The 11,771-nt window shown below is 45.8% G+C and overlaps 1 protein-coding gene across 1 annotated transcript; it reads left to right on the top strand.

Moving 5' to 3' along the window:
• Positions 1 to 1,751: 1,751 nt before the first annotated feature.
• On the top strand, positions 1,752 to 10,488 carry PTGR3 (prostaglandin reductase 3). Its single transcript, XM_040068722.2, has 2 exons — positions 1,752 to 2,775; positions 8,690 to 10,488. The coding sequence occupies exons 1-2, from the start codon at positions 2,471 to 2,473 to the stop codon at positions 9,612 to 9,614; spliced, it is 1,230 nt and encodes a 409-aa protein (XP_039924656.1). The 5' UTR covers positions 1,752 to 2,470; the 3' UTR covers positions 9,615 to 10,488.
• The last annotated feature ends 1,283 nt before the right edge of the window (positions 10,489 to 11,771 follow it).

The following is an 11,771-nucleotide window of genomic DNA, read 5'->3' as shown; positions in this document are numbered from 1 at the left end:
AAGAGCAAGGAAGCAAATCATAAAAAGGAGTAAAGCCCCCATACATACATATACACCGGATGGGAAATGTCAGTCACTCCTCCACCTTCCAAACAGTCACAGATCAAACAGTGTCACCACCGGAGAGGACTACTTTTCTCTCTTGCTCTCCCTTTTTTTTCTCTTCCACAAATCGAAGCTTCTTCTGCTACTAAATATAATGCAAACACATTTTTTATCATGGATTTTTTTTTTTTTTTGCTGATCTCGATCTGCAACAGAAGAAAAAAAAAAAATAAAAAAACCACAAAAAAAACCCAAAACCAAAAAACAACACACACACACACAAAAAATTGGCAAAACCAAGAAAAACCCCGGAGAGTGTGTGCAGAGAGGGAGGGGGGGAGGAAGAAAAGACATTCACTGAGTGGGACAGATTAACGTGAACTGTCCCCCCCCCGCTAAACTCCTGGGAGAGAAAGAGATCCACTCTCCCTCTCTTCTCTTTTCACTGAAATATAACACACATTCGGATCCCAGGGCTCTCAGACAGTCTCAACTGATAGACAGACACATCGAGCTGCTTTTCCTGCTTCAGTTTGTTACTCCTCCTCCTCTTGCCCACGTCACCCTGACAATTACAAATAGGTCTCACACAAACCCATACCTGTCAATCTTTTTAATTGCTTTGTTTTCATTTTTTTCTCTTTCCCAGAGCTAAACAATATGACAAAAAAAAAAAAAAAAAGTCTTAATACAGCACGGCATAAAAGATTCCTCATGTGAGACACGCGTTGAGGGGGTTGTTATTATAATCCACTTGCTAAAGTGCTGTGCAAGACGCATGTGCTGATTTAACTTCAGCAGAGGTCTTCTTCCAGCAAACTTAAAAAGAGAGAAAAAAAAAAAAAAAAAAAGAAAGAGGCAGGCAGGAGATGATACTTCGCCGTGGCACACGTCTACCCAGCACTGAATTAAAAATGATTTATGAGAGATTACAGTTCATCCTTACTTCAAAATACCAACAGATTGCAGAGCGAGAACTGCAGCATATGAAACATACTGCTAATACATTTTGCACAGTATGTGTCTGGGGATTTATATAATGTTAGCTGCGAGAACAGAAGGGTTCTTCCCTTTTTTTTTTTTTTTTTTTTTTTTTTTTTTTTGTCAAGAAAGCAAATAAAAACTACCCAGCTGATTCCTAAAGGAAAACACTTGGAACTGCAGTTTTGTTCTTTTTCGGGCAGAAGGGATTTTCTTTCTTCTTACGACCGCACAATTAAGCACTGAGCTGTTTATACTGGTAGGATGGAGTTAATTCTAGGAACTACACGCGGTATCAATGCAACATCTCTATCACATTGCCTCCCTCCACGCACTTGTACCAAGTTGGGATTGGCGGCTCTATCACAACACTGACTTCGGTCCCTTGACCCAACTGATTCCCTGCGCAGGTTCCCTCACCCAAACGTAATCTACACCGAGAGGTGACTATATTCTTTTGTTTTTATTCTTTTTTAAAGAAGAAAGAAAGAAGCAAGGAGGGAAAGGAAGGGCACGATTCTCTGACAGTATCAGGTATCGAGGGAAACCCCGGCGACCCAAGCAAACTGACAGCAGCCTGTTACCCTTCCCCTCCCGGCAGGACGGCGACGGCGGGAAGAGCTTCGCCCGTTTAAATCCCCTCCCGCGGCCGGCGCGGAGCAGCCGCCGCCGTCTCGGGGTTGATTCGTAGCACCTTGCGAGGAAGTGAAACGTTTCGCACGGAAGGGGCGGAGCGTCCGCCCGCGGGCAGCGGCTCCTCGGCGGCGGCTAATAACAACATTAGGAGATTAGCTGCAACTTCCCCCTACTTCTCTAACCTTTTTCGGCCGATAATTTACCGCGCTTTCTTCCCGTATTTTTTTATTCCTTTTTTTAAATTATTTTTTTTGTAGGGAGATACCCTCTTTTTGTAAACTAAAGAACGGGGCGGGGGGGGGAGGGGGGCTAATCCGAGGCGTTTCTCTCTGTCCGTCTGTCTATCCCCCCTCTCGCTCTCCCCTATTTTTAAACCCCTTGGTCGGAGGCAGGGTGCAAACTAAGAGCCACCACCACCACCACCACCTCCTTTAGGAGATACTCCGGCCCGCCGCATACCTGCCTCGCTGGCAAGGCAGAGCAGGCAGGCGGGGCAGGCGCTGGCGGGACGGACCGGCCGCGGGAGTGGGCCGGCCTCGCCCCTCGGTCGTGCCCGCGGCGGCAGAAGACGAGCGGCTGCTGCAGGGGGACCGTCTTGCCGCTGCTCCTCCGGCGGCATCTCCGCTCCTCCGGCGGCGGAGGGGCCGGCTGGGAGGGGAGGGAGAACCTGCTGTTCGGGGGCTCTGTTTACGTACACACATAGCTGCGAGCGGGGAGTTTCTCCTGCCGGCGCGTCCTGCGAGCTGCCTGGAGAATCCCGAGCCGGAGCTCTCCCGAGCGGGGCGGGAGAGGAGAGCCGAGGCAGGGCATGAGTTTTAGCGCGAAAAGCGGCGCTTTGCTGAGCTCCCGGGCAGCGCGGTGGTGGTGGCGGCAGCAGCCATCCTGCGCCGCGGCGGCTCCCGCCTGGTCCTGCTTCGGTGGCAGCTGGTCGCGGCCGATCCTGGACATGTCCTACTCCCGTCACTTTGTGGATTTCCAGGGCTCGTCCATCCCCAGCTCCATGAAGAAGCTGGTGGTGACTAAGCTGAGCCAAAACTTCAGGGAAGCGGTCACCCTGCAGCAGGACTCGCCCGTGCCGCTCCCGGGAGACGGAGACCTCCTGGTCAGGAACAGGTGAGCCCCCGCCCGCCCCCCCGCGCCCCGGCCCCGCGGCCCCCGCCGACTCCTGGCACCTTGTGGCCTGCTCTCTCCCACATGCTCCCTCACTTCGGAGACCGGCTCCAAAATTGTACCAGCCGCCATCTGGCGACTGTTAATTTCATTTTATCGTCGTTGTTGTTGTTTTGAACGGCTGGTGCTACAGCCCTGTCACCCTGTCCAGGTGTGTGGGGGTGACACTTCCTCCTCCCCTTGTGGTGGGGCTCTGTGTCTGTCCGTCTGTCTGTGCGCGCTGCTCCCGGCGTGCGCCTGCCCGAAGGAAGAGGAACAACCCAGGGCCCCTGTGCCAAAGGGGGGGCGGGGGGAGTGGGGGGGGAAGAGGCGAGAGTTACGTTCGGTGAGTGCCGAGGAGGGAGTGAGACGGAGGGAAGCGCTCGCAGGGCCCCCCCCGGGGCCTGACCCGGCTCGTTACACGCACGTAGTGCCCGGGGCGTGAGCGTGTCCCCGGCGCACCCGCACCAAGTCCCCCGGGGCCGATGCCGCCCCGTGATCGCGGTGTGCGTGCGGGCCTGGCCCGGCCGCTGTCTCTTCGGCGAGGCCCCGCTGCCCCGTACTCCGCTCTCGGCCTGGCCCCGCGCAGCCGTGACTCACCGGGGAGGCCGCGGCCGGGCCCGCAGCCCGGGCAGCCCCGGCACCACCCCCGGCTCTGCGCGCCAAGCGCGGGCGGCGCGGAGGGGGCAGGGCGGCCCTCGGCCTCCCTCGCAGGACGCGGGCCCGCAGTTGTTGGTGGCTTTTAGAGAGGAGCCGGGTCGGGCGAAGAGTGAGGAGGTGACATTTTGCTTAGCATAATACACCGTAAATCCCACGCCCGGCGCGGTGACCGGCTCGCCGTGAAATGAAGACTCCGAGGACAAAACGTGCCTCCCCCCCGCAGCTGTCTCCATAAAACCTGTTTGTTCTCGGTGGCTCCTTCCTTGCGCTAAAACTAAACCTTTTAAACTTCAGAGGTTTCTCTGCTCACGAGAGGAAGTCGAAACTCCGGGAACTTTGGAGCAGACTGCGTGGCTGGCACGGGAGAGAGCGGAGCTCTCAGGTTCTTGTCAAGCAAGGAAATCGTAGTAACACATAGTTTGCCATGTTCGCCGTGGGGGCTTAAAGATGTTAAGTAGCACTAAGTTGGCTTGAGAACAATGGTGCAAGGTCTACTAAGGCGGTGTGTGACTGTGCGTGTATGTGTGACATGTATGTGTCCACATGCAACACACAAATACAGTGAGAAGAAGGGATAAGGAGAAAGAACAGGGACTCTTCCAGGCGCTGATGAGAAAACTGCTGTGGCATTTTAATTCGATGCTGACGTCTCCCACTAAGATTTCTGAGACCAAAATTCCCTCCAAACCTCAAGTCTAAAACATTGTGTTGGTGCATCCAGTAATGGCGTGAAGCAGCCATCCGGCTGGAGTTAAATTTCTTTCTGTGGAAGAGGTCAAAAGATTTGAGATACAAGTAGCAAGTACTCTGCTTGGGTAATGCAAGGCAGAGCAACGTCCTTGCTTCTCAACCCCCCTCCCTCCTACATGCACTTGGAGTCTTTCTCATCCCGCTCCCTTGCCTGCCCTCCTGTAAATTTTAAAAATTTATTCTTTTTCTTTTTTTAACAGCTTCCAGTATAACTCTTCCCTTCTCCCTCCCTTCGCTGGGTGGGCTCCCTGGGTGCTCATGGGACATGCACACTTCATGGTAAAAGGGCTCGTACCACACTAAAGGCAGGAGCTGGTCCACAGATTCAGGCAGGCAATTGCTGAGCTTCAACACATCAGCCTGTTACACACATGTTCCTCTACTGGTACACATGCATGAGTGGGGATGAAGGGGAGGAAGAGGTGAGTGATGAAGTCTAGCTGTAGAGTTCATACATTTTCTATTATTTGTGGCATTTCTTCTCTCTTTACTGTTCTTTTCTGAAGAATATCACCGAAGACACAATTACGTTACTGTAAAACATTCACTTTATACAAGCTGCAGCAGGAATCAAGTTCTGAATTTTCCCCCTTTCTCTGTCACTCTGGGGAAGGACTATCCCATCCTGAGAGGATGAGTCGCTGACTGTTTAGTTTTTTTAAAAACAACCAACCAAGCTAAAATACAACAATACATTTTCTAATAGGTAGAAATATACAATTAAAAACAAAACCTTGAAAGACTTGGGTTCCAAGAAGGCATTTACAGATTTGTTCATTTTAGTCCCAGTCACGCCCATGAATAGTATTAATTGCTCTGAGCTTTTCATGCAAAACAATCCTCATTCACCACAATAAAATCTGGTTTGGGATTTATGGGAATAGGAAATTAAAATCTGTGTGTAGATAGATATTTTGAAATAAGATGCAGTTAGGGGAAACTTTCTTCTGCTTTAGAGAGCTGTGCCACCAACTCTTAATTCTAATTTTTTATACAGAAAAAATAACCATCTTTTACTCAAAAATCCATCAAAACTAGAAATTAATTTAAGCTTTTTTTTTTTTTTTTTTTTTGTGTGTGTGTGTGTGTAGGAGAGAAAGAGGAGGGGAAAAGGTGATAAATCCTTAATGAAGCCATTTAAGTTTTGTATGTCCGTTTGTCCTGTTTTCTGGAGCGGGGGCGGGGGGAAGAGGGATGGGTGTAGAACCAGGGGTTTTCCTTTTTATTGCAGGAGAAAGGTCCAAAGGCTGTGAAGGTTCAGTCCTTCTTAAAGTTGTTGGGGGATTTTCAGTATTTTCCTGACGAAGTGAAGCATTTCATTGCCAAAATACCTGTAAGGATTTACTTTTGGGCTGGAAGATGGGAACAAAGTTTATAGAAAAGGGAGTAAGAGAGGGTTGAGAAAGTTTCTTTCTTTTTGAACCAGGGGACTAAAAGGATCACAGTGGGGAAAGTGAAGGGCTATTCCTGCTGGCTGTTTGGTCTAAATAATGTTTTTTCTTTCTTAGTACTGGTTTCGATGACTTTGTTTTGTCTGTGTTTAAGGCTGTGATGCTGGTTTTCGGTGTCTCACTCTTTGTTGTGGTACACAAAACGGCATTTCTTCCCCTCGGCAGCGTCCTCCTGTTTTCTATAATAAACAGTACGAGGGGTTTCAACACTGCTTAGTATAAATAAAACGAGTGACTCAATGTGCGTAATTATTTTGAGAAAAGCCAATCTCGGGCTTACTTCACACCCTGCCTCAGCTTTGCATCTCGAAATGTAAGGGGCAAAACTCAACTAGAAACTTCTATATAAAAGAACAGATTTAAAGTAAGAAGGTGAATGAAGGCAACATAAAAGATCTGGAAGGGATTTTAAAACCCACTAGCACTCCAAGCATTTGTTACTTCTGTGCTCTCTACTTTCCTCAGTCTCAGAAGTTAGTAAACTGATCTTAAACTTGTAATTCGTCCTTTTTTCCTACTTTTAAAAGCAAAATAATCTATGAAACTGTAGGCACATCCTACCACCTCACTTCTGTCAGCTGGAATGGCAAGGCAAATTAGACACTATGTTTTAACACAGACGGTGCGTATGATTGTTTTAATGTGCAAGGAATTTAAGAGACTAAACAATCTTAAAAAAAAAGAAAAAAGAAAAAAAAAAAGCCCGTACAATGCGACCAGGAGTTTTGAGTTTGCACACCATAAAAAGGAGGTTAAAAAAAAAAAAAAAAAAAAAAAACGGAGGGGAGGGCTAGACGGTGGGCTGCGTTGATTAATAATGATGAACCCAGAAGCCCAGGGACGATCATTTCCCGTGGCACAGCAGCCCCGCAGAGACGGGGAGGGAGCGGGTGCGTGTACCCCCGTGTCTGTGTCTGTCTGTGTGTGTGTGGCACGGGCGGGCCCCGGCCCCGCGGAGAGCCCGCATCCCCTGCCCGGCGCTGCGGGGAGCGGCCGGGCAGCGCCAAGCTGCGCCGCGGCCCCCGCAGCCGCACGCACAAGTTGCGGTGCCGCCCGGGCAAGGGTTCGCATCCTCTCCGGCTGCAGAACAAAAGCAGCGGTGCGTGTGCCGGAGTCCTGCTCGGCGGGAGCCCGGCCCAGCGCACGACTCGCCCCTTCCCCGCAGGCAAAGTTTTTGCCCTCAGAGTGTTTGTTGTTCTACCTGCCTTTGTGTTCCGGCCGCCGCCGTGCAGCGCCGGGAGGGGAAGGTCTTAAAAACACGGGGGCTTGTTCTCCTGTCGCTGCGCTTCCTGCCCTTGTCGGGGTGCGCTGCCCCAGCCGCGGGCGCGGCTGCTCCGCGTCCTGCCAGGGCGGAGGCGCGCCGAGAGCGTGGGGAGGGGAGGCTGAGCCCCGCGGGGAGCCGGGACCTCCCTTGCGGGTTGGGGCCGGGGGCAGAGCCGGCGCCCCGGGCTGCCCTCGCAGCTACCGAGAGCCCCGGCTAGGCGAAGCCGGTGAGGGGGCGAGCGCAGCTCCCCACCGGGCTCTCACCCAACGCTGCCCTCCCTAGAAGTTGGGGTGTAAGAGCGGGAGGAGGCTGGTGCAGCGTCTCGCCTGGCGCCCGAGGGACGCCGTTTGCCTCGGAAGCTGCAACTCTGTTACCAATTTTTATGCATCTTTTAGCACGCCTGTACGGGAGTCACCTTAAAGAGGGATAGAAGATTTTTTGTATCTGCGAACAAGACGCAGGCATTTTTTGTTGCGGCAGAGCGGCGAGTTAAAGGCAGGATTACCGAGAGCTACAGTCACTTTTACTTATTTTATGCATGGATATGTTTACGCTTGCGAGTCTTTTTATACATAACGTTGGTAAAAGTTTGAAGCTCCCCATGTTGTAAAGAATGAAGAATATCTAAAGGAGCAAAGCTGTTTTAGTTCCCTTCGCTCTGTGTGCAAGCAATTTAAAACTACACACACGTGCGAGCTGAGCTTGTTGCTTACTGCAACAATTAAAAGTGCACTGTTTGCCTACTTGTGCAGCTTTTGCATGGTGTCAAGTACCCCTTTTAGGTTGTCACGTCATCACATAGAAACAGTCCTGGTATACGCTGTTTCGTGTGGGGTTTTTTTACATTTTCCAGTTAGCAGAACCTTCCCCAGTATCTCTTCTCTTGCCTGTATAAAGGTAGTTACTTAAAAAAAAAAAAAAAAAAAAAAAAAAAAAAAAAAAGTCTTTGCATTTGAGCCAGATCATAACTTTGTTTTACGCATTATCTCCTAGCGCTTAATCAAGTAGTAGAATGTCTCTATCTTTCTCTTAAAAAAAAAAAAAAAAAAAAAAAAAAAAAATTGCCATCCATTTTCACCTGTTAGAGGTCAGTAAGACTTGATATTCAGTTTTACAATTTTACTCCTTTGTGCAAGGTTGTTCTGATGTGTTGCAAGTAATTTATATAAAGAAAAATATTTTAACATTGACATTAGCTACATCAAAAGGCAAATTTGCTGTAGTGACTCCATCAATTAAAAAGTACTTGCCTACAGTAACATGACCTTGCAAATGACATCGATAGTTAATATGATCATTAGTCATTAACAGTATTATTATATTCAAAAATATAAATTTGTTGCCAGAATCCACATATTTACCGCTCTGCATGTTTTATTCTTCTGTGTTTTCACATCTTGTATGAAGTGGTCAATTAATTTTCATGCTTTAATCTTTTACGGATTTATTTTCAGCTTGTTTACTTTAGTCAAGTGGACTTAAGGAAAATATAAGGGATTTTGTTTTGGGTTTTACTTTTTACAGCTTCGTGTTGTTTCTTTTTGTTTAGAAAATTTATCTGTAATTCCAGAATAAGAGAATGGAAACTATGGAAGTCTGATGAAAGTAATCTTTGGAGCGTACTCATTATTTAAATATCCAGATAATCAGAACAAATCTTGTACTTATCCCAAAAATTTGAATATAAGGTTTCTCATACAATGAAAACTTGGTAAGGAGTAAATCTCATTAATACATTTTTGTTTTCTTCTAGATTTGTCGGCATTAATGCATCCGATATAAACTACTCGGCCGGTCGATATGACGCTTCAGTTAAACCCCCCTTTGATATAGGCTTTGAAGGTGTCGGTGAAGTGGTAGGGTTAGGACTCAGTGCTAGTGCAGATTTCACAGTGGGTCAAGCTGTGGCCTACGTGAAAGCAGGTTCCTTTGCTGAATACACAGTTGTGCCTGCCAGACAAGCAGTCCCTCTGCCCTCCGTGAAACCCGAGTTTCTCACTTTAATGGTAAGTGGTGCAACTGCATACCTCAGTTTGAAAGAGCTGGGGGACCTGTCTGAAGGCCAGAAGGTTCTGGTGACAGCAGCGGCTGGAGGAACGGGCCAGTTCGCTGTGCAGCTTGCAAAGAAAGCAAAATGCCACGTCATTGGAACCTGCTCCAGTGATGGAAAGGGTGGCTTTCTGAAATCCATTGGCTGTGACCATACCATCAACTATAAAACTGAAAATGTCGGCTCTGTGCTTAGGAAGGACTATCCTGAAGGTGTGGATGTGGTGTATGAATCTGTTGGGGGAAAGATGTTTGACTTGGCTCTCGATGCCTTGGCTATCAAAGGGCGCCTGATAGTTATTGGGTTTATCGCTGGCTACCAAAACCCCACTGGCCTTCAGCCCATTAAAGCGGAGTTACTGCCAGCAAAACTGTTGAAGAAGTCTGCTAGCGTCCGAGGTTTCTTCTTGAGCCATTACCTTTCTGACTACAAAATGGCTCTGCAGCATTTGCTCAAGATGTATGAAAGAGGAGACCTGGTTTGTGAGGTGGACTTTGGAGACATGTCTCCGGAGGGCAAGTTCACTGGCTTGGAATCTGTATTCCGTGCTGTAGATTACATGTACATGGGAAAAAACATTGGAAAAATTGTAGTTGAATTACCTCACTCTGTCAGCAGTAAGCTGTAAAAACAGAACAATGATATAAATCAGAAGAGAGAAAATGGGCACTTTATGCCTCAGATTTACTAGAAACAATTTCTATTTTTAAGCTTAGTAATGGATATTATATTAAAAAAAAAAACAGCATTAAAGTGTTAATAAAAGACATGGGTTTGTTTGTGGTTTTTTGGTTTTGTTTTGTTTGTTTTTATTTTCTTACAAGTGTTTAAATCAGTGGCTGTAGCAGGGACATAATGGGCCTGTATTTGATACTGTCACTTAGGTTAGCGTGAGACAAGAACATTGTTCTTGACAGAATAAGTCTTGATGCAGAGGCAGATTTAGTCTGTCAGCCTGATTTGATAAGACTTCATATGTAGTTGAGCTCAGAAAAAAAAAAAATCTTTCAGCAATTTTGATTCCCTGATTTAAAAATAAAATTGTTAGAACAAGAATAAGTAGAGTAGTAACTTTGGATTGCTCTATTAATCTTTTGAAGTTTCTGAGGAAAAAATGCTCTTGATTTTCTGTCACAAACATGATAATCATAATTCAGTTGCATCATGGATCATAGTAATATTCCTTGACTGGTTACACAGGGAAATTTATCCTCCAATCCTGACATGTTGGTAATATTAAGCAACTTGACTTTTTTTTTTTTTTTTTTTTTTAATCCTGTCTTTCGTAACTATAAACAACTGTGCAATTTTCTTTTAAATCTCTAACTACAAGTTGCAGTATAGTCTCATTTTGTTGCCTTTTCATTTTCTACTGTAACTGTTTATTGTCCTGTCTCCCCTTTAGTCAGTATTTAAAGATTATTGGAATGGGATTTTGAGCCATGTTCATGTGTGTTCAGGTCCTGTATATTTTTGAAGATTAAATAAAGTTTTAAAAGCTATTTAAATATTTGTGGCATTTATTCATAATTATATGTTTCTTGCTGACGAGCTCTTTTTCAGATATTCTGTTTTTCAGAGTTATTTGACTGATCATTCTTGAAGGGACTTCCCATAATCAGGCTGCTACTTCTACTTTTACCAAGTACTGCTTCTGCAGAAGCCCTGTTACAAACAGCAGGACCATTTTAAATCTGTAGTCACAATACCTGGTACATGTACAGATGCTCAGCCAAAGGTTTTCTAGTGGGTACAGTTAAAGGGTTTTGTAAAGTTTCAAAAATTCTTCCTCACCTAGAGAATATTATTAATGGTACATACAGTGGGAATTCCAGCTAGAAGCATAACATTTTCCAGAACAATTAAATACTTAAAACTGCTTGCTCTACATCCTTTTTTCCATCGCAAACTTTTCAGATGTTAAAGGCCAATTTTGCCACATCTTTTGAAATTACATTTGTTTGTATGCAGTTGAAGAGATGGAAATTTCCTAAGATCATATGCCTCATAATAAACATAATGAGGGGCTGATAATGTCTAGGACTTGAAGGAGAAAATCCAGGATTGCACTTAATTTTAGGGCATTATTCAGGACTGACTATACACAACATTTTTGATTGTAACACTGGAAAACATACATTTTATTCAGCAATTCAGACAGAAAAATATTTCTAATTTTGATTTAGTGCATTCTTAACGTAAATTTTTAGTACATATCTCATTAGCATCATAAAGAATTGTATACAATGGAGAACTGTCCCTTTCTTGGGCCATGCCTGACTGCTAGGTTTAGTCTCACTTTGGTGGATTTTGGGGAAAGGTGGAATGGATTGAGTCTTTGTGAGCATTATTCTCTTTTACTCAAGGTGAGCATCAAATCACCATGATTTTTGTTTTAAGTACGATCTTTGTCTTAGGTAAGATATGTCAGAAACATACTTCCTCGTTCAACTCTGATAATGCAAATATTGTGTTGTGTTTGTGTTTTGCATCATTAGAAGGGTATATTGGCTTTCCAGCTGAATGCTAGAAGGATGCAAACACTCAAGTACCATAAAGAGCATGCAAAGTTCTCAGCATTTTATTCCTAGGCATGTGATGTCTTTTCTTGTTCAGGGATAAGGTGAAGTCCTTGGTCATTAAATGCATCTTAAAAAACTGACGTTGTTTGGGATGTACTGTGGGAAAATAAAAAACAAACAAACAAACAAAACAGTTGGGTACATCTGTGATATGTACAGAAGATTTGCATGAGTAACAATTTTTTCAGATTAAATTCCTGCAG

This window comes from Hirundo rustica, chromosome 1 (genome assembly GCF_015227805.2).
Source record: "Hirundo rustica isolate bHirRus1 chromosome 1, bHirRus1.pri.v3, whole genome shotgun sequence".
In the NCBI taxonomy this organism is placed as follows: Eukaryota; Metazoa; Chordata; class Aves; order Passeriformes; family Hirundinidae; genus Hirundo; species Hirundo rustica.
This window is presented reverse-complemented; position numbering and strand designations above follow the sequence as displayed.